The 27,004-nt window shown below is 39.5% G+C and overlaps 1 protein-coding gene across 1 annotated transcript; it reads left to right on the forward strand.

Annotated features, from left to right (window-relative positions):
- Positions 1-1,188: 1,188 nt before the first annotated feature.
- Positions 1,189-25,667, forward strand: si:dkey-192l18.9 (F-box/LRR-repeat protein 7). The gene is made up of 4 exons (XM_027005931.3): positions 1,189-1,579; positions 6,579-6,668; positions 21,865-22,473; positions 24,288-25,667. Exons 1-4 carry the CDS (start codon positions 1,543-1,545, stop codon positions 25,022-25,024), a joined length of 1,473 nt encoding a protein of 490 aa, XP_026861732.3. The 5' UTR covers positions 1,189-1,542; the 3' UTR covers positions 25,025-25,667.
- Positions 25,668-27,004: the final 1,337 nt, after the last annotated feature.

A 27,004-nucleotide genomic window follows, 5' to 3' on the forward strand; every position in this document is an offset into this window, starting at 1 on the left:
TTTTCCCATTGCCCAACCAAAGGAATGGGCGTGACAGATATGATATGACTGATATGACTTTTAAGGAAGTAATCCCATTACTAACACGCAATGTCCTTGATGCTGTGCATGATTCCTGTTTTGAAGTTCACATCACAATAAAGTTTCCGCTCATAGAGCCTGGTTACAGGAAGCCTCCAGGACTTATAATAGACCAGACGGTAAGACTAAAGTAAACAACCTGTTGTTTATAGACCTGGTGTCATATTTATGATTGGTCTCAGTGTAAACTTGCTGATCTAGCATCAGCTCCACATCTTTAATGTACAGGTTCCAAGACCTAGATGCAGCCTAAACCTAGATTAAAAATAATGTCAGTGGTTATTCATCATTGGCACTGCAATTTAGACCAAGACTCTTCTCTGATAAATTCTTCTCTGACCTGTCTGTCTATTTTAAATGACCACTAATCCTGCATTTATGGAAATATTGCACTACTAGCCATTCTAGCACTTGTTGTTGGTGTTGCACTTATTGTTGTTCAGTATTATACTTGTGCTCATTGTAATTTCTTCTAGGAATTTCTTCTTAACTCCTGTACCCTCATAACAGCAGTACCCTCATTCTCTGGTATCTCTGACCTTTTGTACTGGCTAGAATGCATTCTATGAGTGGATAACAAAGCACTTTGTAAGTCACTCTGGATAAATGCCATAAATGTAAATGTAGACCAGTACAAGACTTCATCCATGTTTGGAAAAATAACTCTAAAGTAGTATTTATGATGCGGATTTACCATACAGCAATCTTACTCGCAGTAGAATATTAAAACAAACAAACAAACAAAAAAAACTATGTATATAGGAAAGCATTTTAGTAGAACGCAATGTCTTAGTTGTTGATCAGTATTCTTGACGCATGGTTTATGCTCAAATTCATTATTCAATAAACACTTATCAACGTTTTCTTGTATATATGGGTGCGTCTTTGTAATTATATAGACTCGATTTTTTCTTTTTTTCGTTTGCGCGTTTAAAAACGAAATATTTTGAACAGATTGTCAATTATACGGTTTCCTTCTACTCATGCTAGGATGATGGTCTACTGAAGTGTCAGGTTATTAGACATGCGACTCTTTTAGAGTTAGCGGTCTCTTTAAATACCCCGTAGCTCAGCCCCTACATCCCTCTTTTGCGATTGTTAGAGAATGTGAACTAGACGTCCTCTCCACACTGAGCACACATAACTCTGACAAGAATGAACGCATCCTTGCAGTTACCACACATCTGTCTGGACAAAATGCGGTTTTTTTATTTTAAACGCTGCCTATTTTAACGGAACATAATATTTCCAATTTGGGATTGGACCACTATGCGCAACGATACGCACCTTGTATTTTTTTTCTTTTTTCTATTTTTTGCTTATTACGTTATTGAAGTTGGAAGTGTTGTGCGTTTGTTGACGGTTTTCGTGTGATCCAGTATTCGGGGCAGTCTAATCATATTAGCGTAAAAGCGTCATGTGCATTCCAGTGCTTTGTGGATAGACAATGCATTCTTCAGAATGGGCTCAAACAATGGGAAACAGTGCGGAAGCGAAGGTACGTAGGACGATACAAGCGCCGAATTTATAGTCTATTATGCCGCATGCCACTTGAGAACATCAAAGGTCGGTAATTCTCAAGGAGCAAGATACTCGTCTAAACTTCAGGAATCCAGTCTTTGATTGATATGCACCTCGACTTCGGCCTTATTTTTTTGCATTCTATTGCACATGAAACGTTCTATCCCGTGGAGTCAGATTAGTCATTTAAATTTGCAAAGCAGATCAGGCATCTTCATGTTTTGTCTTTTAAGGATGGAGATTAAAGATTTGCAAGCCTTTTTAACTAGTCGTGACCCACATTTGGATCACATTTGGGCATGATGTGAACAAATCAAACTTAAGTCAGCCATAAGTGTCCTCCATGGAAACCTGAAGTAAACTTTACAATTCTCCAGAATTCTTCACATCTCTCTCTCTCTCTCTCTCTCTCTCTCTCTCTCTCTCTCTCTCTCTCTCTCTCTCTCTCTCTCTCAGACAAACACACACAGGCACGCACACTCTCTCAAAGTACTTTATTGGACTGCCTATAATTCCAAACAAATGTAAACACTTATACAGTATATTCATCACAAGCATTATCAGGCCGTTTTCCTTTAGAGAATTAAAAACAGCTCCAGGGGAAATGGATGTGTAACGATGTAATTGCCTGCATGGCTCAAGACTAACAAGGACATCAGTAGAAGTCACAGATGTCTTGTAGCAAGCACTGCAGGATTTTTGGAAAGATGTTAGTGTCTGCAATTTTTCAACTTCTTACTGGAGGTTCTCTTTTTCAGTTGTTGTTGTTGTTGTTGTTGTTGTTGTTGTTTTCAGGCAGTCTATTGTTTGATCTTAGATATGCTGACTTAAAGTAAAATTAAACCATGTACAATATACATAATGGTGTATTTGAGATGATATGCTTACATTTTTTGATTTGGAAAGTTGCATATATTTGTTATTTATGAATCAGTGAATACAGTAAGACTGTACTGCAATGAATAAAGCATGCATAGATGTTCAAGTGATACAGTGACTTAAACGCAAAGGTGAGATGGGTAACTCATAACCACTACTGTCTGTCAGAATGTGCCAACAACAATGCTCTTTAAATTCCCAGATAAACTACATGGTGTCATGTAAAGGTCCTTCACTGAGTTCCATTATTCTAATGCTCAAAATCTCTATTTCACTCTTCTGATACATGTCTGATGTTTGTTCATAGACTGCTAAAAAATCCGATCCAGTCAGATATTTCACATCTATATGGCAAATTTCTATCACATGGATCCTAACACAGGCAGAATTTATGAAATACACAGAAGAAGCCAAATCATTAAAAACAGTTCTGACTAATTACCCCAGAGCTCTGTAGGCTGACTCCATGAGTACAACCTCCTATTGTCTGTCAATTTGCCAGTCTGAACAATGCACACATCATCATCTACAAACAACTGAATTTAGAACCTTTACCTTACTTGAGTCTGCTCATCCCTCAAAACAGTAATCATGTAAGTCAGAGTGTATTTCTATTCAATTAGTTATTGCAATAAAGATGTTCTTCAAAGCTGAATAGTATTCCAGACTTGCATGAGGAATGAGAGCTTGGCTTCAAGATGCATCTCTGCAAAATGTGATACGTCATCAAGGGTTCATAAACGTACACCATTTTTCTCCATTTGTGCCTCAAGCCCCCATACTAGAGATTGATCTTGTCTTGAATTTCACTTAGAGACTTAGCACCTTGCGATATTCATTTTGCAACATAGCACATAGCATAGCACAGGAAACTGGTGAAAGTCTTTGACAAGTTCTTTTCCAAAATAAACAGGCAGGTCTCTTGAAGTGTCAGTGGCAGTTGGTGAGTATACCTTAAAGGATGGAAGACAATGGTACTAAACATATAGTGTCTTTAAAAGGGCTCTCTCTCTCTCTCTCTCTCTCTCTCTCTCTCTCTCTCTCTCTCTCTCTCTCTCTCCCCTTTAACTTTCCCTCCTCTCTCCTACATCTCAGTCAGTTATGACATAGATGTAATCTGTTAAAAAGGTGAATAGAATGATAGTCAAAATGAAAATAGGAAAGGGGCCACTGAAATAAATCTTCATCAGTGATGTCTGGCAAGAAGCCCAGCCTTCTATACCCTCTTAGACCCTTTAAAAAGGTGGAGCAATGAAATATGACAACTGTTAAAACGGATTCAATCTACCCTTGATTACAATTTTCCTGTGCAATATTTCACTAATTAAGCAGAATGCAGAAGCCACTGACAATAATTAAGAGCTTGAAGTGATTAAGTCTGCCTTGTTTTATTGGTCTCTGGACAGATGCAGAATCAAACATTGGTTTTATTATTTCAAGATGTGCCTCTTTCTGCTTGAAATGTTCACATGAGTGGAAAATATTTGTAAATTGGTGCTAAGATCCTGAGTAATGGAACAGCATGGCAAAACCACATACATATCATTTGATAGATCAAGCTTTTCCAGAGAATAAGTTATCAAATGCTTGTTAATAAAGTGGGCCCAAAAGACAGACCAGACTGTCTTAACTGCAAGGGTAAACTATACTTAATCTGTAGATTATACAAGTGAGCCTGTTTTAACTAGATTAACTGAATTAATATATACTTAATATGCAGATTACACAAGTAATCTGAAGTGTCAGTGGGCAGGAACCAAAGGAAATGACCTTGCCCTGGATTTAGCTCTTTGGTTCTCTTGCTTTGATCTACATCTGAACAATTTAAGAATACTGTTATTCTTCTTCAATGGCAAAAAGAGTTATCAGTAAGGGTGAAGATGACAGGATCACAGGATGGCCTGGTCACTCCTTCAGCCTGTTCATCTATGTTTTGAGAAGTCTTTTTAACCTACATACAATGTACAAGTAATACAATGTGACTGTGAAATTATGTAACAAAAATGCTGTCAGGGTGAGGCACTCCATTTCCCACACGGTTTTGTATATGTATTGGATAGAATGAAGAACCATCTCATTTTGTATCTTTGGAAACCACTGGTAATCAAGATGGAAAACCATTAAAAGAGTGAACAATTGATCTAAAAGATTGTGTGTAGCTCGGAACACTTTGCAGGATAAAAAGACTTTTAAAAACACGAATGAGAAATCATTATTTTAAGGCCAGATGGAAGACTGGCTCTCAAACCATGAAGCTGCTATGAGCCATGGCCAACAAATGGCCAACACCTCAGATTCATATACTGACTCCTGTGTGTAATTTACTACCATTTGGGGGTTTTATACTGGAGATTACAGCATTAGCCTTAGGAATGGTAACATTGTATGAGACAAAAAAAAGTCATCAGACATTTGTGGTTTTAGTTCCTAATTCCAAGGAAAGAAACTGTTGTGTATCCTTAGGCAACAGTGTAATAAAAAGAAAATGTTAATTTCAGCATCCAGTATGACACTGTTCCGACTTCAGAGCTGCCCAGAAGCCTTGCATAGCAACAAAATAATAAGATTCATATTTGCTCTTAATTCATGCCATTTGACGTTGTGGCCAATTCTGTCCACTTGCTGTGTGAGTCACATACCAGGGCCTGGTGTGGAAATGGAAGCAGATGTGCTGGCTCTGTGATGTCACCACATGTCGTCAAAGTAGTAATGACGAAGGGGACCTGCCTTATGTTAACCACATTAATGAACTGGTTGGTTTAGGAAAGGAGAGAATGGGGAAATGACTAGGTTTAGTTAGCATGGGGTTTTTGTGTAGTCATTATAAATGAGGTGTTAAAGGGGTCTTTTCTGAATTCACACAGCATTGTTTGTGCTGATGCTTGTTTAAAGCATCACCACCCAGCAGCACTAATAGTAGACCCTAGTGTTTCATATTGCAATTTGCTACCAATATGTGATATGTTCGTGTTCTCCTTCTCTCTCTCTCTCTCTCTCTCTCTCTCTCTCTCTCTTTCTCTCTCTCTCTCTCTCTCCCTCTCTTTCTCTCTCTCTTGCTCTGTGTGTGTGTGTCCTGTGTGAGCATGTGTTTACCTGGCGAATGTTTAATGTGAAATGAATTCCTAAACTAATCTTGCACAAATCTTTCTGGTTTATGACTCGACAGAAGATAAAGTACCATAAAATAGCCCCTACACCAGGCTTAGCTGTGGCCTTAGTTTAGTTCTTGGATCAAATGTAATTTTACAAATACAATGGACAGTTTATTCAGAGCTTCAGGACATCATATTTTACCAAAACATTGATTGGTTCCATTTTCATCAACTTGATTTGATAAGGAAGCTTTTTCTTGTAATACCCCTTTGATTCAGAATGGCTTTCAGTTGCCTACAACATTACTTCTTGCCCTTGAATCAGTTCAGAGTGCATTTGGAAGACAAGCTTCTTTAGTCATGATATTTTATGGTTTATGGTGTTTTGATATGCTTTTCTGTGCCTGGATGTTAATGTCATACTATTTGTCTTATAGTGTAGTTCATGTACCCTTTCAGTTGTAAATGAACCTTTGGTCATAACATAATATAATATTATGTCCTTTGTTCATAATATAATAATATAAGATAATTGGTAATGTAATCATAATATAAGTATATTCAGCCATATATACATATATAAAAACTGAATTCTGCCCGTGATAAAATACAGCAGTTTATTCCATGTATTGTTTCAGTGGTGGATACTGGACAGTCTTTCATTGGCAGGAAGACACAAACTAACTACTGAATTTTCCTAAAAATTGTTAATCATGAAAACCTCAAACCTCAAGCTGGGGATAGAAATAAATTGCATTTCCACAGCCCAGGTAATTATTCGGCAAATGGCTGGCCTTGGTTGTATAATTACATTTTTACCACATCTGTTATAATATTGACTTGCAGTGGGAAGTTTCAAGTCTTCTCCCTGACCTGACACCAAACATTAGCTACCCCACTACTGGGCCCAGGCAGCAGACCTAACACACTTGTGAAAATGCACATTACCACCTAAACAGGCATGTACCATGACAAACCATGTCCCACTGTGTTTTGGTCACACAGGTAAAGGAAGCTCCAGCATTTCCTCCGACGTGAGCTCCGGCACTGATCATCCACCTACCAAAGCTCCCAGGAATGTAGCTACCAGTGAAGGTAACGCATCTGGTCCTCATTACAGACCAAATTCTCTCTCTGGTGCTCGCTCTCTCTCATGAAATACCTGCTATTTTTAGAGGCACTTGTGTATTCCTAGGATAAACTGAAATTAAAAACAAACCTGCCATTTCAAAAAAAAAAAACCACACCCAAAAGGTGTTCAGCTTATGAATTGGGTGAACAAATTAGAATATTTTATATCTGCAATGTTTTATGCAATGTTTCATATATTTGTGACTCTTAAGCTTATCCATAGATTTTTATCAAGTTTCTAATGTCAGTGAAAGCCTGGACCCAGTGGAAGCCAACAAATGACTTAGGTCCTAATTAATTCCTTAAAATAAGATTGCATGCAAGATGTTTAAACCTGACTGTATCATAAACTTGGTAAATTTTGCAAAACATTTAAAAACCATTTCTAAACTATCAAACCATTAAAAAGCTATTAGAAGTGTTACTGTATGTAACACAAAGAAAACAATGAGTTGGATAAATGCATGCATCCTGGCATCCAAAACAAGTCAAAATCCACAAACCACAAAAGTCAAGATGCAGGCTAGCACTAGGCTGGCAATAAAGTCCGAAACCCATCTAAAGCATCAAAATCCAGAAAGACAGGCACAAATTTGATAAACCGCAAAAACATTGCTTCCAGTATTGCTCACAGTAGTACTGTCAAGACCTCGCAAGGAACATATATAATTCTGAACAGGTGTGTGAGGGGCGTACACTTGGTCAGAAGGCTGGTGAAGCAGATTGCTAATAGGGTTTCACAGATTGTACTGAGACACTGTATCTCATGTGAAAATAAACTTTTTGGAGCAAGCTGATCTTACAATGGCAACACAGAATTGTGTTTTATTAAGAAATAAACAAACAACAAGAAAAAAACATGAGCTTATAAAACAAATGAAAATGAGCTATAGGCCATGCTGAAGCATCCTCATTGCAGTTTTCAAAAGCAGATAGGTAAACCCAGCCTGATCTAACCTTACCTGTCTTTAGAATTTATTCAGGGTTTTTTTGGAGACTCAAACCATGCTAAAGTGAAGATGTGATGCCTATGCACGGATGTTGGTATTGATGTATGAAGTTGATGTATTCTCATCACTACAAAATACCCTCAGTATGCCTTGCTTGCATTTTCAGGGGATTCTGGTACATGGCAGGGGATAGAAGCTTGTTTGCCAATGGGAGAAAAGTTAGAGCATCCCTTGGTCTGGGCTCCCTCGGTGTATTGAGCCATTCCCAGGGTGTCTGCATCTGTGGCCTTTACATGCTGACTACTCTATAACTCCTAAGTTGCAAAGACACTTCCTGTTTTGTCTCCAGCCTCACTTGTGGAAATGTTTTCCAAGGAATTTGGTGTTTTTTTTTTAACCATTATTGGTTTGTAGTTCCTTTATAAAAGCCATCTTGTTAATAATGACTGGAGAGGGTGTTTTGGAACGTAATAGCATGCTTATAAGGGCAATGTGTGGTTGGGCACAAATGCTGCTCTATGAGAACCAGGATTCCAGGCAGGTATTGTTCTCATTATTGTACGACACTCCCTCTGCCAAGGCTGGGTGCCAATAATGCTGGGTACAATGCCATCTTCTGCATTAGCTGGTATGCATACATATGCCTGTAAATGTAGCAGTAAGTGCCAGGTGCACACTGGGTCCTGGGATTTTGGGCAGTGTACGCTGCAAAGGTTTACAGTCAACATCTATTTCATGCTGTGCTATTTGACATTAATAAGGGTGGTGTACTCCATACTGATTGCTTCTGCAGTTCAGTTTGGGTTTGAGGGAGATGCCGTGGAAAAGCATACATGATTTATTTTAGGAAGGACTGAAATTAGATTCTTAGGTTATGGAAGACAGCAAGTATCTTAGCGATTAGGGCCTAGCAACTCTAAATGTGTTGGTGTGAATCCTGGGCATTGTAGAAAAATAGATCTTAGATCAGAAGGGTGTAACGTGACACTACTGGCCTTATTCCTTGTTGGCTAGTGGGTACACAAGGGCCCTTGTATCAAAAAAAAGGGGAAAAAAATACAAATGTAAAACAAGATATATCTGACTGTGACAGAAATAGGTCAGTGATCATTTTCATTTGCTTTGACATAGGGCTCCTTATGTCTGTAGTCCTTAAGGTATTTCCAAGATCTTATGTCTTAGTACTGGAAACACAAGCAGGCACACACGCACACATGCGTGCACACACACACACACACACACACACACACACACACACACACACACACACACACACACACACACACACACACACACACACACAAGGAATGATATAATCCACTAAAGTGGTAAAGATCTGACCACAAAGTAACATGCCTATTGCCTGGTACCTCTTCACTGTCAGTTGGTTTCATAGACCTTAGCAGGATACTGTTTGAGGTTGGTGGTAATAGCATATACAGACTAGTGTTGTGACAAGCTGCACAGAAAAAAGTTAGCATGCAGTGGACAAAATTAAATAAATGCATAGCAAAAAACATTTTAGTTTAGGACCTAATTCACCCTTTTTGTTGTTAATGTAAATATTACACTTATTTCTGTCATATGCATTGAAAACAAAGTTGTCTCAATAGAGGCAAACAGATTACTGTCTGAATTACTTAGGAAAGGGTAGGAGCTGACAATTTCTGGATAAATGAAATAAAAGCATGCAGAAATTAATTGTTGATTGGAGTACCACACAACATCTTTAATTATGAATGCAGTTACAGAACTGCATTCCATGGAACTTAACAGATAAGAACTTGTACTCGAGAGAGACTTATCACTTAGCTTGACGATATCCTTTCAGATGTTTTGGCAACAACTGTGTCACCCGCCCCTGGCCCAGGGTAATTACAGTGTGCTAGAAATAGCCAAATCACAGGCCAAGCCAGAAACACAGTGCCTCCTCCCTATCGTTCACAAATTGGTATACTGCCTAAATGCCATTATATGCAAGCAGTTCATGCTTCCTTGTCTATACCTTTATTTAGCCTGTGATAAACTACAGTAAATGTAGGAGTTCAGTAGTGGTGTGAAATGATGGCATCCATGATCCCATGGGACGAACAGCTCAGCCAAAGGCTTTTGCATTCTGGTTCAGTTTTGGATGATTCAGAGATTCCTGGATGGAATATCAGGGTTTTAAAGCACTTTTGGAGTGAGCACAGATTTTGAACACCTGCAACCCAGTCTCTGTAGAGTGGAATCGGTAACGTCCTGTTGTTCAGCTGGTGTCCAGACCAGAAGGTGGACCACCCCACTTCACTCCAATCTTGGTGGATGCTTAACTTTTCTATTTCAAGAACAGCATAAAAAGTAAGAAACAGTAATATTTATTTTAGGTCTTTGTTGTCTTTATGCTAAAAAGTGATTGGGAGCATCTTAACAAGAAAACCCTGAGAGCAGGAATGGACATTAACAAAACAAGATTTGCTATTCAGTGCTATTCAGAGACTATTTGACTATGTAGAATAGTCTTAGTACTAACTCAGGTATCCCTTTCAACACAAATACACCATGGTATCTTAACTCTCTCTCTCTCTCTCTCTCTCTCTCTCTCTCTCTCTCTCTCTCTCTCTCATATCTCAAAAAAGCTTAATTCATCATTTTTTTAGCCTTCTGTCTTGCTGTTCAATATGAGTGAAATTATCCAAAGGTGCTCAGCCTGACTGGCTGATCCACTTCCAAGCTCAGTGCTATGCATTCCTCACTTGGGACTCAGTTCAATGTAAACAATATAAGTTCAAGTCTAGCTTGGGAATAGCTGTTCCTAGTTATTTTGGCATACTAGTGGCTGTGGCGCATGGTCTTAAGTGTTTTAGCGCAGAGGATACATCAAGGAAGCCCTAATAATTAGACAACTACTTGGGACTAGGGTCAGTGTTCGTCCTGGTCCTAGATCCACAAGGTCTTCTTCTGTAATTGAGAGATTTCTAAATAATGCATTTGACAGCTGTTGTAAAGAGACTTGTTAGGATACACATAAACATTGTAGCTGCAGTTTTTTCCTAAAAGAACAGATGATCCCTTGTCACATTTAATACCAGATTTATTCATGTGCATTCTGAACTTTTAAATGAAATAGTCCCAATCCCAGTTGTACCCATGCGATAGCTTCACATAACCTGTTTTTGACTCACATATGCTAATTTACAAATGAACAATGGGATGGTATTATCAGATTATTTCTCTGCACTCCATAGATAATTCAATCAAGACCTGGAGCTAGAAACATTTTCAAGTTGGTTTACAGGAATCCAACCATGATAGAAGCCACATGACATTGTACATAATGTCACGTTGTAAGGAGGCAGAGGGAGGATACCAAGGCGAGCTTTGTCGTCTAAGCACAGAGTTTATTGAACATGTAACAAACAAGAATGAAACACAAAGCACACTATATCAAAACAAAACACTATAAACAACAACAGGACAAAAAAATACGATAAATAATCGTAGGCACAACATATGCTTTGATAGGCTGAAGAACAGCATACATCTAGTTAAACACTGACAAAACACAAGAACAGACACAAGGCTTTAAATGCACAAGATGACAGGGAGTGTAACAAGTGACAGGTGTAATGAATGACAGACTTAATAAGGGGGAACACACACACACACACACACACACACACACACACACACACACACACATACACAAGTTGACTGAACATACAACCTGTGGCAATGTACAGACTGACATATTTTATATGCATAATTATGTTTATACACATATATACATATTAATGTGAGATGAATGCAGTCATTGGCTTAGAGACTCAAATCAAGGAAGGTTTTGTCTTTTATATCTGATAAAGGTAATATTATGAACAGGGTGAAATATACATACATCCTGGTTTCAGTTCACATATTAAAGTTGTGATTTCTTTAAGAACACTTTGACTAAACTGTCTTTACATTATAATATGTATTACTCTGACTGTCCTGGCCTCGGCAACTAAAACTTTCAGCACAGTCCAGCTGTATATTACCCAATCAAGAAACGTCTTTACAAAGAGGACGTCCTTCCTGCCTATCTATTATCTTGTGAAGGATAATCTAATAACTCTCTTGACAGATATTTCTTCTAGCTTCAGGTCACATCAGTATTAATGGTCTAATATGGTGAGCCTTACACCTGACAGTTTTTGAATAGTTGCACCCAACATCCTCCTGAATTTCATCTTAACATCCTCCTCTGTATTGAGGCAGTTTACTCTTTTGGATGACATTTTGTCTCCTATGAAAAATATTTCCTTTCCTTGGGAAAGAGCCTAGTGTATTTCCCAAAAGGAGTCATTAATCACATTCTACTATGCCTCCTCTTTGCAAAGAAAGGGAGTCCTTCGCTCATCTTATCCCCGTCTGTACTGGGGGGGGGGGGGGTTAGTGGGGGTGAGCGCCGTCCAAACACTCCAGACTTCTCTATACAATTCCTGCATGATAACAGTCTCATCCTGCCAGCCTCTACTGAAATCTTCAAGCTTGTTTTCTGACATTTGTTTTCTCACACAAACAGCATGCACAGTGCCAGTGCTGATCTTCCCCTTGCAGGAAATTATGGACTGGGTGGATATCTGTTATACATTGCCTCAGAGACTGCCTGGAAAATAATGGAGTTTTAAGTAGGGCCAAGTGACAGCACAAATTACTATTGGAGAGCTCATATTAGACATCCAAGCCAAAGCTATTCCAATAAATCAACCTTTCCTGATTAACTAAAAACATGGCCAAATACTTTCAGCTAACTAAATACTGTGTGAAGAAAGATGGGGGAATACTGTAAATGTATGTTTTATTTACTTTCCAAATTATTAAGACCCTTAATCCAAATGTTTGACCTCATTAGTAGCCAGCATTAGTGTAAGCAATGCCAGTGCGTATGGTATGCATATCTGAAGAATGGCCTATTGTAGCTCAGTCTTATCATCCCTTAGTGCTCAGATATTTTCAGCAGGCCTGTGTTGGCAAACCTTGTGTGAATCAGTTTCACTGAAAATGTAGGCTACAACCTAACTTATGTTATTTTGTGTTCAGCATAGTGTGGAATGACCTGCTATTACTACATGGAATCATCTTATAGGTGCTGCTCCTGTAATATATCCAGAGTGAAAATTTAGGTGATGTATCCGGTGTGCTAAATTTGATTGGAGAAAATGTGTTAAATTCACTGGGAATTTCCCCAGAAAATTTCACTGGGGGCTTTGATTATTAGCCTTGGTTTTGTTCAGTTTTTAGTTATATTTAGTAGTACTCTTAAGAAAGAAAGAATATAAGTTAGCGCTGTGCGGTTAATAAAGACAGCTTCTAATATTGGTTCCAATATTTTAAAAAGCTTAAAAAGGAGATATTGCGGTTATCCCCTAATGACTTCAACCCGTTTTCCCTTTGCAGGGCCTCTTTATCTCTAACTGCGTGTTTGCTCTCCTCCCTGATTCCCTTTCTCTCTGCAAGAAAGTTGGAGGGCTGAAACATGGAGAAAAGAGCTAGCAGCTGATTAAAATGAGAGGAACAAGATAAGACAATGTGGGATTTTCCTTGTGAAAGCAAGAAGGCACAAAGTCTTTAGCAGGTGATGGGAGCAGGAGGGCTTTATCATATGGCATAGATGCAAACTGGATCCTGTTATAGGATTCTTATATACAAATATTGAAAAGTTGTTGCTTCAGAGACTCAGCACTGTATGCATTCTGTCGATTCCTTGCACAACTATATGGGATCGGTGTTTAAAATATTATGATTGAAAAACAGAGATATAATTCAGAGTATTTCTGTTGGTTTCTGGTGTGTTACTTGTACAAGACATTTAATGAGCTCCATTCTGGTTCATAATTCAGTGAACATGGTTGTATAGTTTGAAGTTGCTAGTGGAACTTCAACAGGTTTTATTGTTGTTAAGCTTTTGTGTGTGTATATGTGTGCGTATGTGTGTGTGCGCGAGAATGTGAATATCAAAATATTGCACAATGACATATAGCCTGACATTTCCTCGAACACCTCTATAATCTGTTAGAAGCAAAGCCTACCATGTTTATTATACGGGGCACAAATGAACCTTCTTTTTAGACTCTTTGTGGTTCAGCCGATCAAGAAAGGCCTTATTTGGAGGAGGAATATGAGAACCCAGCAGGAAAGGGAGGGTTGGCTCCCATACACCTGTTCCAAACGGGTCTTTATGACATCAGCATAGCCTCATCGTGTTTCTTTCACTCAATTTTGACACGGTGGTACAACTTGTGTTTGGGCCCTTCTCAGAGAGGACACTGTTGGTGTGACCTCAGCACACTGATGAAAAGTATAGTCGTCAAAAGGAAAGACAACTGTCAGGAACAGTGTATGCCTTTAGCCTCTGACTGAACTACATCAGGAACAGGTGCTGGTTGTTTTGGGCTGAACTACACAGAGCTTGCCATTTAAACTTTCTGTCATTTGACTGAAGCAGATTTGGGATTTTGGTATATGCCAGCTTCAAGGATCTTGGATAGCAAAACCTGGCATTTTTAATTGATTGCTTGCTTGAAGACAACATTTGGGAGAATGTTTTAACATAACGTTTGGGTTAGAACAAAGTCTGAAAACCAGATAAGCATGACATAAACTACCTATGCAAACCAGAATCTACCTACCAGTATCTACTGAATCTTGGGTTTAATAAATATGAAGCTCCCACTCACTAATACACTCAACCTCTTAGATGTGAGAGACCACATTATGGGATTTATCACAGTTTGCCTCTCATCATAATTAAGTGCAGGAGATCTCCTGAACCTCACAATCAGTCTGTGTGAGATGTGTGTGTGTGTGTGTGTGTGTGTGTGTGTGTGTGTGTGTGTGTGTGTGTGTGTGTGTGTGTCAGTGAGCCTGCTGCACATATGTGCAGAGTTGAAGCAGAAGTCACGAAATTTTTGTCACGGGAAATTCAGAGCAACTGCTCCTTCTGCTGATTTATTTCTCCAATTTCTTTACTAGTCCTTAATGTGCTATAGTGTTATCTTATACACCAGTTTGGTGCTTGAGGTGGTAAGCCAGTAAGCAAGCATCAAAGACATCAACTCTGCATTTCCTCAGCAATAAATCTAAAGGCTGGGATCTTAATTAGTGAATTAAAGAATTAGTGAAATCCTGCCCTTGGGGAATAACACAGTACCCTACTAGTCTCTTCCTAGAGAGTGGTAAGAATTCCACTTTTATCCTTAGATATCTAGGTCTCAGCAGAAAGGGATACATGAAGTGGGGAGAGGAGAAGAGGAGTGCAGCAGATACAGAGGACTCCGTTGTCTTCTCTCCTTGCTGAGACTTCTAGAAAGGGGACAGTGGACAAATCCAGTGTTCCTACACTTCTCTGCTCCAGTCAGGGTGCATGTGAGCTCCATTGTCCTGCACTGGGGCCCTTGCGATGTAGTGATCTTCCTGAAGTGAAAGCTGGGTCATGAGCAGGCTCCTGTGCCATATAAATGTCTTAGCTACTACTTATTAAAACAGACTTTGCTGGCTTGTTTTGGAGGACAGCCCACATCATGCCTTTAGCACTGTATGGAATGGGAGAAGTGACTGTTTACCTATGCTATTTTCACCCTGGTGTAAAAGTTACAATTGCACATCAAGAAGAAAATTGCAGTCTTCATTTGCTAGTTTCTTTTGGACTTGTTTTATTCCATCCTTCTACTTCTCTCTGCAGTCTTTGGATGGTTTCCTGATATATTTGACAAAGCAATGGATTTCATCCAATAGGTTTGTACCAGGCAGCGTTGTTTAGAAATGTTTTTCATCACGGCATTATGCCACCTCTTGTCTGTCTCATGGCTGCCTCGCTTTATTTCCCACCTGTATTATTGCACAGAAGTGGCATCCAGCACTCTAGCAATGAGGATTTAGCAATGAAAATTTAGCAGAATGTTTCTCAGATTCCCTCAAGCTCATGGATGCCTTTTGGCAGGAGTGAGAGGATGGAACGGTCCGATGGAAAAGAACTCGTCACAATGGTGCTGGCACTGACGTGATGGTTTTGACTGTCTAGCCAAACACTTCTGCATAAGCTTACTGGCATGAGTGCAGTTTGCTGCGCTCAGAACATATGAGCGTTCTTGGGATGAATGGTTCATCTCATTGCCACACTCTGGGTCCCTGATTAATGGTTTTGCTGGTTTTATACTTCTCGTTGGCTCAGTAACAATACAAAAAAGGTCGTTCATTTCCAAACTCAAGGTCTTTTTTCTTTATCTTCAGCTCCAATGATAATTGGACCTGACATTTCACATAGCCAAGGCAAAAGCATGTTTAAAAGAAGAGCAGAAGGTCTCGTTGGTTAATTGAACTTCAAAAGTCAAAAATATATTTTGAGAACTGAATTTTAATCTCAAATATACAACAGAATCATGACTCAAACACATATTTGAAATGCAGTTTTAAATGCACATTTCTTTGGATATTTCTGAAATAAACATTAGCCTTTTGTTGGGGTTGAATGCATTAGTGTCACACAAATAGCATTGCAAAAGACTTTCCCACCACTGTCATGTTTGATGTCATATTCAGTGACACATTAATGGAGTGGGATCCATTATCTTCAGCTTTATAAACTACATCCCAAAATATAAAATATCGTTGCCTTCAGCTAAGGATCACTCCACATGGGCTGCTGTTCATGAAAATGCTGATCACTGCTGCTTTGTCCATCACTGGGAAACAGCAGTAGCCAAGATGCTGTGCTGTGGTTACCCACTTGAAATGCAAAAGGTTTTCTTTTGCATGTATTTTTTCTCTCTTTATTGTGCACTGTCCAAGTCAAAGACCAGATGTTTAACCTGTTTCTCTCTGATATCTCAAACCAGTGGATTCCTCCACCATATGCAAGCACTGACGGTTCATATGAAGGTCAGAGTGCTAAAGAGATATGAGTCTCATTTATATGCTCACAAATGGTAGACTGATTAAGGAATCTGGAGCAAACAACTATTTATAAACAACATTTGTATGTACAGTAATTAAAGTAATTCAGTTAGAGCTCTACTGTGTTCCCATCAGAACTGGTGGATTTACATCTTCTTTTTTTGCACTTTCTTATAGCCTTTCCATAATATGTTTCATATTTTCACCATATGATAATGGTGTTTTGGTTCTCCTTTCATATTTTATCTGAGGGGTATGTATTTATTTTAAATGTATTTGTTTTAGTATGTTTAGTTTACGATTTGATTTTCTACTGGGGCTAAATAAATAATCATCCCAGGAAACTACTGAGTTGGTACAGTTAAACTACTACATTCTCCATTCTGGGTCTAGTGTGATTTTGGAAAAGGATTCAGTGCTTCTTCAGTATTTCATTCATTGTCACATTAATAAAACAAATGAAACTGCTGTGGTTGTAATGTGGCTGTATGTGGCATGTTCTAAGGACAACACTCTGATCCTACACACCACCTCTGAATACAACTGATGAGAAAATGAGAGTTCAGAACTACTTCCCTAGTGGGATGACCTATGACTTTTTCATTCCACTGAATAAACCAGCTACTGAGAAATACACTCTGCTTCTCACAAAGGTAAACCAGGTGCTTGCTCTTAGAAAAAAGCTAAAAAAAAAAAAAAAAAAAGCAAACCAAATGCCAGTCTCATCTAGCTATTCCTGCCAACTGTGAAACTAGTTGGAGGGGAGGTAAAGGAAAAATGAAGGCTGATTATCTACTCACGTGTTGACTAATAAAAGCTTTTGGAAGTTTCTTCTTAGTTACTTGCAACTGGTTCAAGCATATTCCGTTGATTATGAATTGGTGGGGTAGTTTTTGATGATTGGTACTGAGTATGTAATTTTATGAATTCTTATAGTAAAATATAGAATAGTTAATGTGAGCTTTTTTTGTGTACATAGAGCACTTCAGTTCAGCATGCTTTAATAGTTAGTTGAACTATTCTTGCTTGAATATCTTTTCCAGCCTCTTTTTAGATGTGATTCAGATCACAAATCATGTATGGTATCGAACAATAAATAACTTATTGCAGTTATGCAAACTCCATGTTTCTGTAGTAACAGTGTGTTTGAATACCCATAACCTAAATGGAATGCCATGTGTGTAAATTGAGATTTATTCGGTATGTTCCAATGTTCAGTAGAATAAGCTGATTCAGTGCATCAGGTGAATACTGCCCATGAATGCAAACACTAGGCGTGAACTAAGGTGTATGCCATTTTGAAATGCTGGTGTAAACACATGGCTTGAGATACATAATGGTAATCATTAAGAGTTATGGGCCAGAATGGCAAGCAGGAAATCTCACTGAGATGTGGCTCACTAAGTGGGACTCCCATGTGGGGTGGGGACTTGCCATGTGCCATGTAGGGTGAAAACAAGTTCTGTCCCCAGGGACCAGTCCCAGCTGTGTACACAGAGCACAGAGGAGTTGATTGTGCTCCATGTTACATGCCCGCTGTGAACAGATACGTGGCCGGACCACCCAGGACTAAGAATTGGGCTCTGGAGGGACTGGTGCATGGAGGAAGCCTCAAGCTAAGCCCTCTACTCTCCCTAGTTTCAATCCTCTGGCTGTCCCATAGCTTTCTCTTACATACTGAAACTGATTGGGTCCTGACTCAAGCTCATGTGGTGGTCTTTTTGTGTGCGTAGTTTACAAAGTTCAGACCCCCAGGGTGACACACTTAAACAGTTCCTTCTATGTCCCTGCCTTTTCCTTAATAGTTTGACCATAACTGTCACTTTGCAGAGTTAGTGTTCTAAGACAGTGAGCAGTACTGTTAAAGTAATTTGTACTAAACAAGCAATTTTTCAATTTATGGGCAATTTATGAATATTATAAGTATTCAGCCCTTAGGAAAACATTTGGTAATTAAAATGTTATTTAAAGGGATCACATTACCAATTTTGTTGAATAGAAATGGATGAAGAACTATGAATAACACAGTATATGTTTCATTGGTATAGGATTAGGATACTGTAGTTCTAGTGTGGATATATAAAGGAATCTGGTGCATTTAGTGCTAGTAGCAAGACATCTCTCAATTGTTCATGTCCAAAATATATAAAGCAAATTAACTGAACAAATGAGACACACATTTCTGTTGGAGTGGGTAATATTTGTATTGTACTAAAACCAGTTCTTGATTAGCTCTGTCAGAGGAATATTTAAGGTGATTCTTTCTTGCTTTTCTTTTTTTTTCTTCATTTTTTTTCTTCTACTATGTCATTTTTCAAATTCTGACTCCTTCATTTGAAACTACAAAAATACTTTTACTGGACTTTCCAGATATATGTTAGGTCTGCTTCTAGATTAAAATTGAATGTTGTACATAGTCCAAGACTAGGGTGGCACTTTAATAACCCCTAAAAGGAGGTCATCACACTCCCAAAAGGAGAACATAAGGATCTGTACATACATCTGTAATATAAATGAATGTTTTACTCACAAAATTTGCCACCTACTTGCAGTATTTAGGTCTGGCACAGTGTACAGAAGACATGAAATTCATCGTTCCTACTCTTTGAAAGGAAAGCATTGTTGACCACTGAAAATTGAAGTAATTTTTGTTTTTGGTATTTCCACACCATTGCAAACATTCCAACTGTGTAGAGCACTGACTTTGTGCAATTAGTGAAGCAAGAGCCGATCTATTAAACCAATGAAATGCAAGGTATTTGCTTTGACATGTTTGTTAGACACTAAAATGATATTGATCTATGGATAGCAAATACCAGTTAATTCCAGAAGGATAACAAATAGGTGTTCGTCCAGGCATTCTGCCGGACGGAGGACAGGGAGCTGGAAAAACAATGTCCGGCCTAAAACCGGATGTCTGGCCACCCTATCCAAGACTGCTCCAAAAAATGTTTGGAGTTTTAAAGACCTTGACAGATCACTGCAAAGTCTTAAATCTGTAAAGAATTTATAATAAATGAATTACATTAAACATAAAACATTTATATTACATAACAGATATCTAAAAAGTACTGAGTGGATGTCTGATTTGTTCCTGTATATCTGAGAGATGGTTGGGAGTTTTTGATGTAGCTGTCTACTGTCCTAGTGAAGACATTTCACTCCCTGGTGAGAGTATCTGTGTATGTCATCATGACCTGGCCACCAGACAGCATGGCCTCAGGTCATCTGGAATACAAATCACACACTATGACGTACACGCACGTATGTGTACATACACACACACACACACACACACACACACACACACACACACACACACACACACACACACACACACACACACACACACACATTCCTGTCTTACTATCTTCTTACTATCTTTGTATTTCAAATGATGTGTGTTGTTTTTGATAAATAACATTATGCTGGGACCTTTATTAGTCCCTACAATGTGGGTCCCTACAATGTGTCCCACACACACACACACACACACACACACACACACACACACACACACACACACACACACTCATACATATGCAAACACACTATACACAAAGAGATCTACAAGGCAGAGACACAAACAAATAGATTTGTTTGCAATTTATACTATAGCATATTAAAGAAAAGGAGCTGTCTGCCTATGCTGATGCAGAAATCTTTATGACAACACAGTCAGCCACTGTCTGGACATACGACAGGCAAACCTCTGGGAGCATAGACTGAATTTAAATGTTTACTGGCTTATGGCCAAAAATTCCACAACGACCTCACCTTTGTCCGTGATGGTGGCGATGAGAGCATTTCAAAGTGATGAAAACTTTAAAAATGTCTTATGAGAAATAAAAAAAATGAAATATTATGAAGTAGTGAAATTCTAAATGATAAAATAATAAAATAATTCCAACATTTTTCCTGACACTAATTCATCCTCGGAGAAGAAGAACACATGATACTGTATGAATATTTCCCCTATGCAGTGTTATGAAAAGAACATGGCAAGAAAGCAGGGAATTTGATGGGCTATTGGGCCCAGTGTTATGGGTGATGGGAGTGTTACTAATTCTTCCAGACTAATAACGTTCTTTTAGATGGAATTGAGTGGCCCAGATGACTAATGAAGACATTTCCTGTACAAAAAAAAAAGAAACATAAATCCTCATTTCCCCACCAGGATCATCTCACAAAACAAAAAATGGAGCCATTTACTGTGGATTTGTGGAACTGGTGTCCATGCATCTATGAGACAGACTGGATATGTTCTTCTTTTTGCTGCATTTTTTGCATTCATCTTTGTGTAGGAGTCCTGACAACCCAGTGATATAGGGTTAAAAGGAAGACAGTAACAGATTTTGAAAGGGCCTTTTTTCCACTTCATTGTATAACCTGACTAAGTGAAGGGCTTAACAGTTAGAATCCTATATAAACAGATGGCAGTGTCTTTCTTCTAACTCTTGACCACAAAAGATCCTTATCTGAAGTCAAGGGGTCAATTTCATGACTTTGTACTTGTTAAATGTACTGAATTCCCAGATGTTATGATAATAATTTCTCAATGTGATGCCTTAAGAATGAGGGAGAGCCTCCCACAGACCTCTGATAGCATCTCAGAAGAGTATTTTTGGGTTTGAGAGCCAGTCTTATTGGGCTCTCATAATCAGATAAGGGATTCTGTGAAAGCATGACAAGAACACTCACACCAGTGATGATGATGAGATCCAGTCAAAAGATCTCACGCTGTCTGCAGTGCACCCTTCCTCTCTGAGTCGTCGTAATCAGCCAAACATCTGCTCACAGCCGAAGCTTCATTGTTTATAATGACCAATTATGAAACACCAGCCATGGCAGCCACTAGACTACAGTTTACCCCTTAAATGCAGTCCCTCTGGTGAAGAGATGCAGACAAATACTTTTCATATAACAGTGACACTTGATCAACTTAAATCTACAAAAACAAGATAGCCATGGATACACTTTCCAGAGAACAGGGCACGTCAAATGAAGGATAAGTCTAATTTAAGGTCATCTGTGCTAAAAGCATTGGTCAACACTTGATATTTTCAGCGTTTTTCAGCTTGTATGGTAAACCAGGCTGAAACTATTACATGTAATCAATTAATCAAGGCTCTCTTTCACTGTAAAGGCAATGGTTAACATTATATTAGAATACATCCTTGTCTTGATCAAAGCTTAAGCATTAATAATAAATCTATCTCTCTCTCACTCTCTCTCTCTCTCTCTCTCTCTCTCTCTCTCTCTCTCTCTATCCCTCCCTCCCTCTCTCTCTCTAGACTCGGACCTGAGCATGCAAACCCTCAGCACCCCCAGTCCTGCTCTCATCCTGAACCATAGCCCCTCCACGCTCTCTCCTCAAACCGTTCCCAATGGCCAAGATTCTCCATCACCATCCCCTGTTCCCAGGGAAACTGTTGCTATGGTACACGCTCCTCCAGGAACACAAGGCTGCAAGCGTCTGCCCAAGACTCACCACACAGCATTGGTCGACTTCCTCCCAGACCCCATCCTCCTTCAGGTCTTCGCTCACCTCTCCACGCCACAGCTGTGCCGCTGTGCCCGGGTCTGTCGCCGCTGGTACAACCTGGCCTGGGACCCTCGCCTCTGGAGGACTGTCCGGCTGACCGGAGAGCTGCTCCATGCTGACCGAGCCCTGCGGGTCCTCACCTACCGCCTTTGTCAGGACACCCCCAACGTATGCCTGACCCTGGAGACAGTAGTGGCAAGTGGCTGCCGGAGGCTTTCTGACCGTGGCCTGCGTGTGGTGGCTCAGTCCTGCCCAGAGCTGCGTCGCCTGGAGGTGGCAGGCTGCTATAATGTGTCCAATGAAGCTGTGTTCGATGTGGTGTCAAGCTGTCCTAACTTAGAACACTTGGATGTTTCAGGTAAGCACAGCAGAATGACATTTAGCATTATAATCATACCCTTTTATTCAAATTTTTTTTTTGAAGCACTGTGGTAGCTTAAAGATATTACACTCAAAACACATATTACACATTTCATATATTACATAATCATGACCAAGTCAACACAGAATATACTATCGACTGACTACTTGAGTATAATTTAGATTTCATATTGTGGAATAGCTGCCATCATACATCATGCTGCCATGTACGTTTATGAATTTGCTGGGAGAGTAACTCATAGCAGTGCTGCTTTTTTTGGGAAGGCTGGGAAAAGCATTAAAGAATTTGGGAATTACTGCCAGTCCTGCAGTTCCACCCACAGGACAGAGAGTCTGAACCTCAAGGAGAGAGGAGCGGGCGGTCTGCTGCTTTCATTAATGGCCTGACACACTCTTAAAAATCTAATGGAGGACCATTGAGGAAAGGAAGCCAACCACTTGTCATAAAAATAGGCCTTGTTTGTTGTGGTTGTACATGCTGAGAAAGAAAAAAGATCACTTCAGATGGAAGGGAGAGCGGACAATATAACATTTCCTTTGATATGAAATTTTGCCCAATGTTTCCAGCGTGTTTGTCATTTTTCTTTGACTTTTTTGTAGCTTGTTTGGGTTCAGAAACAGAAGTAGCACATTTGCCAAAAGTTTTTAAAGATATGTAACCCTTTCTTTGCAACTGTTTTCTTGATGATGAGTCTCCACAAGAGGGGGAAATGGGAATATGCTGGAATTTACAAACTGGAATTTAAAACAGTGACCAATCCTTTGTACCTTTGAATAGTAATTCATAGAATAAAATGAAATGCTAAAATGCCTTAACACTTAGCATACAGTAGCAGCTCTAAACAGTATGTGAGGCTTATATAAGCACACACATTGTTTATCATCCATTTGTACAGTGAGACTAAACAGGGACACAGAGCTTTATGTGAAACATTATGCTTAAATCCCTGCCAATGTTCATTTCCCAGGTCAAGGACATATATTTGAGATGAATACTGGGGGCAGGCTGAGCCTGTACCTCATCATAACATGAGGAAGTTGTTCTTGTTAAAAAAGCGTAGTATTGTAATGGAAGTGTTTGCTGGCTAATTCACATATTTAACTACTTTCTTCTGGACCTAAAAATAAAACATTATGTTTGGCATCTTCTTGTTATGGACAAGAAGGTAAGTGTAGAGAACAGATGGGCTCACAGCTACTTATGTTAGGCTAGTCAATGTATGGCTAATTGTGGCGTAACAGGTTCAACTGCTTGGTGAATAGTTTGTGTGGATCAGTGACTGCAACCCAGTCAAAGAAGCTAGGCCATCGAACACAGCAAAAACATTTATCTGTCAAAAGATTACTTTTGTTTAAAAGTGTGATACAGCAAGTCTTTCTTGGAGCTGCTTCCCAAGTTAACCATCTCCCATTTTGAAATAAATTTCCTGCAAAATGAAACAACGCAAGAGACCATTTAAAAGGGCACAGTATGAGGATGTAAGAAAAAATGTTTTACTAATGAGAATTACATGTTATAATAATTAAATAATTAAAATTCTAAATAAATCTTTAAAGTCTACCACATTATTTAACCTTTTTTAAACCTCCCCCCACTGAATGAGCCACAGAGGATCCGATTAAGGGAAAGAGTGTGAATGTGAGTGATGGACTGTGAGTCAGTGGGTGACAGAGAGGGAGTGTTTTTGAGGGAAGGATTAAAAGTTACTTTCCAAAAGAAATTTTGGAAAATTTTGGAAAGTTTTCAGCCTCCTTGCTCCCAGTTCAGCCTCCTTGCTCCCTTTGCTCCAGGCTGCCCTAAAGTGACGTGCATCAGCCTGACTGAGGAGACCTCCACGCAGCTTGCCCCTCTCCCAGGCCAGCAGATCAGCCTGCGCTACCTGGACATGACGGACTGCACCTCACTGGAGGATGAAGGCGTGCGCATCATCGCCACGCACTGCCCACGCCTTACGCACCTGTACCTGCGGCGGTGCGTGCGCCTGACGGACGAAGCTGTTCGGCAGCTGGCGCTGCGCTGTGCGTCTCTGCGAGAGCTCAGCCTCAGCGACTGCCGCCTGATCGGCGACTTCGGCCTGCGGGAGGTGGCGCGCATGGAGGGCCGTCTGCGCTACCTGAGCGTGGCGCACTGCGCCCGCATCACCGACGTGGGCCTGCGCTACCTGGCGCGCTACTGCCCGCGGCTGCGCTACCTGAATGCACGCGGCTGTGAGGGCCTGACGGACCAGGGCTTGGCCCACCTGGCGCGCAGCTGCCCCAGGTTGCGTTCGCTGGACGTGGGCCGCTGCCCGCTGGTGTCAGACGCCGGGCTGGAGGTGGTAGCACACTGCTGTTTGGGCCTTAGGAGACTCAGCCTGCGAGGCTGCGAGAGTGTGAGCGGCAGAGGGCTCAGGGCGCTGGCTACAGGCTGCCCTGAGCTGCAGCTACTCAACGTGCAGGAGTGCGAGGTGGCCCCAGAGATGCTGAAAGTGGTCCGACGTCACTGCCGACGTTGTGTGATCGAACACACCATTCCAGCCTTTTACTGACTGTACGGTGTGAGCGTTGGCTTTTGACAAGCGGATAATTTTACTCTCCGTGACTTCATAATTTGTTGCTGTGGAGTGTATGAGGTATAAGATGACGTGGTGTGTAATACATGCCTCTGTTAAAGTAGTATGCAGTCCTTGCCATTACATGATGTGTCTAATAGTATTTATCAGACAAAAGGGTTACGATACTATATAAGATGGTATTCTGATGAATGTCTAATATGTCTGTGTACTTTGCATTCCAATTTTTAAAAAAAAATTCAAATAATGAACATGAAATAATGAACATGACCACTGTCCAGAGATGCTTCTTTACCTTTTTCAATCCAGAACATTTATATTTTAAGCCTTTTTTAAGAGCATTTGGATTCTTTTGTCTTTATAGATTATATATTATACCTGTATAGTACTTTGTTTTATGTGGGTATTTGCACTTTAAAATTCATCTAAGACAATCACTAGCATTGTATTAAAAAGTGTCAAAATAGCTTTCTAAAAGCCTTTTGTTAAATCCTCCCTGATAAATTGGGAGTATAGAGTAAGGGAACACAAGGGCATACAGTCAGTATTATGGGGATGTTAGTTTGAAGAAATGATACAAAGAAGCATTGCTGCTACAAATAAAGGGCTACTTATTTAACATGCTTTAAAACTGAGACTTTTCATTTCATATTTAAGTTTGTACAGAATTATGGTGAGCCTTTGTAGAAAAGAAAACCTGTATATATTGCAGCTGTTAGACAGTGGATTGAGTATTTTAGAACAGGTCTGTCTTTGTTCTGCACCTCTACCATGGCTGCAGTCCTCACTGGGTTCCTCCGGTTCGAGGTACATTTCTTAAGCAACATTAGACATTTAGTACTGAAAACTGCCTGTGTAAACGTCCTTGTCTGTGTCTCAGAGTTTTCTCTGCCTCCAGTGAGGAGAAAACTGACTGCCAGTATTCTTACCCGGGTCTTAAGAATTTAGACTCTGAGTCTGATTTCATGTTCTGTCTCTACTGCCCCCTGTTGGTCCTAAACATCTCCTGCATATGTTGCTATTAAGATACAAACTCATTTATTTGAGTCTTTTTTCCCCCAATTATTGGGGGAAATAATTATTGAAGCTCTTCATAAGTTATTGTTATTTCCCATATGGTTTAGTATGAATTTGGATAAGTGGTTATGAATTCACAATATGAGAAAAACAGTTTTTTAGGTGTCATTGGGGTCTTACAGGTAGACATATTATAGAAAAGATTGACAAAATAGCAAAGTTTCTCCATTAATATTAAAGTAACTTTGAAGCAACTCTGTAAAAATAACAAAGTCAACTACATATGTGAGTAAAATAAGATTATATAAGTTATATAAGAGGTCTGACAATCATCACTTTGAATATAAGGTAAATATGAGGCAACTACCAGAGTTCAAAAAAAGACAAACTGTTATTGTCTCAACTGAAGCACAATCAACAGGACAATACAAAATTACAGCTTCAGAAATGACCACAGAATTAAACATATAACCTGGAGAAGCAAAGAGAAAACATGGAGCACTGATCAATAGAAAAAAAGTAATATTATCAATTTTTGCCCTATGACCCTTTCCTTTGCCTTCTGTCTGTTTAGGTTCCCAACTTGGTAGTAAGTCCATAATGTTATAATTTTATTATAGGGCAGATAATGGCTGCATAATGGCTGCATATCCAGCAAATACAGAAACAGGTTCCCTTGCAAACACTGATTTGCAAACAATGTTGCCTCATGTTCCCATATTCTAAGATGGCAAGGCTCCAGTACACTACACAAATTCAGGAGTGTTTTCACTAACATGAAGATGATGTCAAAAGGATGGCCTTCTTTGGCCTCACTAGGTACCATACCACTGAGTCATTATAGAGTGCAGATTGTGAAATTGATTTCAATCTCCTGTGAACAACTAGAGGCTTTTTACATTTTTAACTTTAGAATTACATAGTAGTTCACATTATAGA

Source organism: Electrophorus electricus, chromosome 14 (genome assembly GCF_041902795.1).
Source record: "Electrophorus electricus isolate QZ-2024a chromosome 14, ASM4190279v1, whole genome shotgun sequence".
Lineage (NCBI taxonomy): Eukaryota > Metazoa > Chordata > Actinopteri > Gymnotiformes > Gymnotidae > Electrophorus > Electrophorus electricus.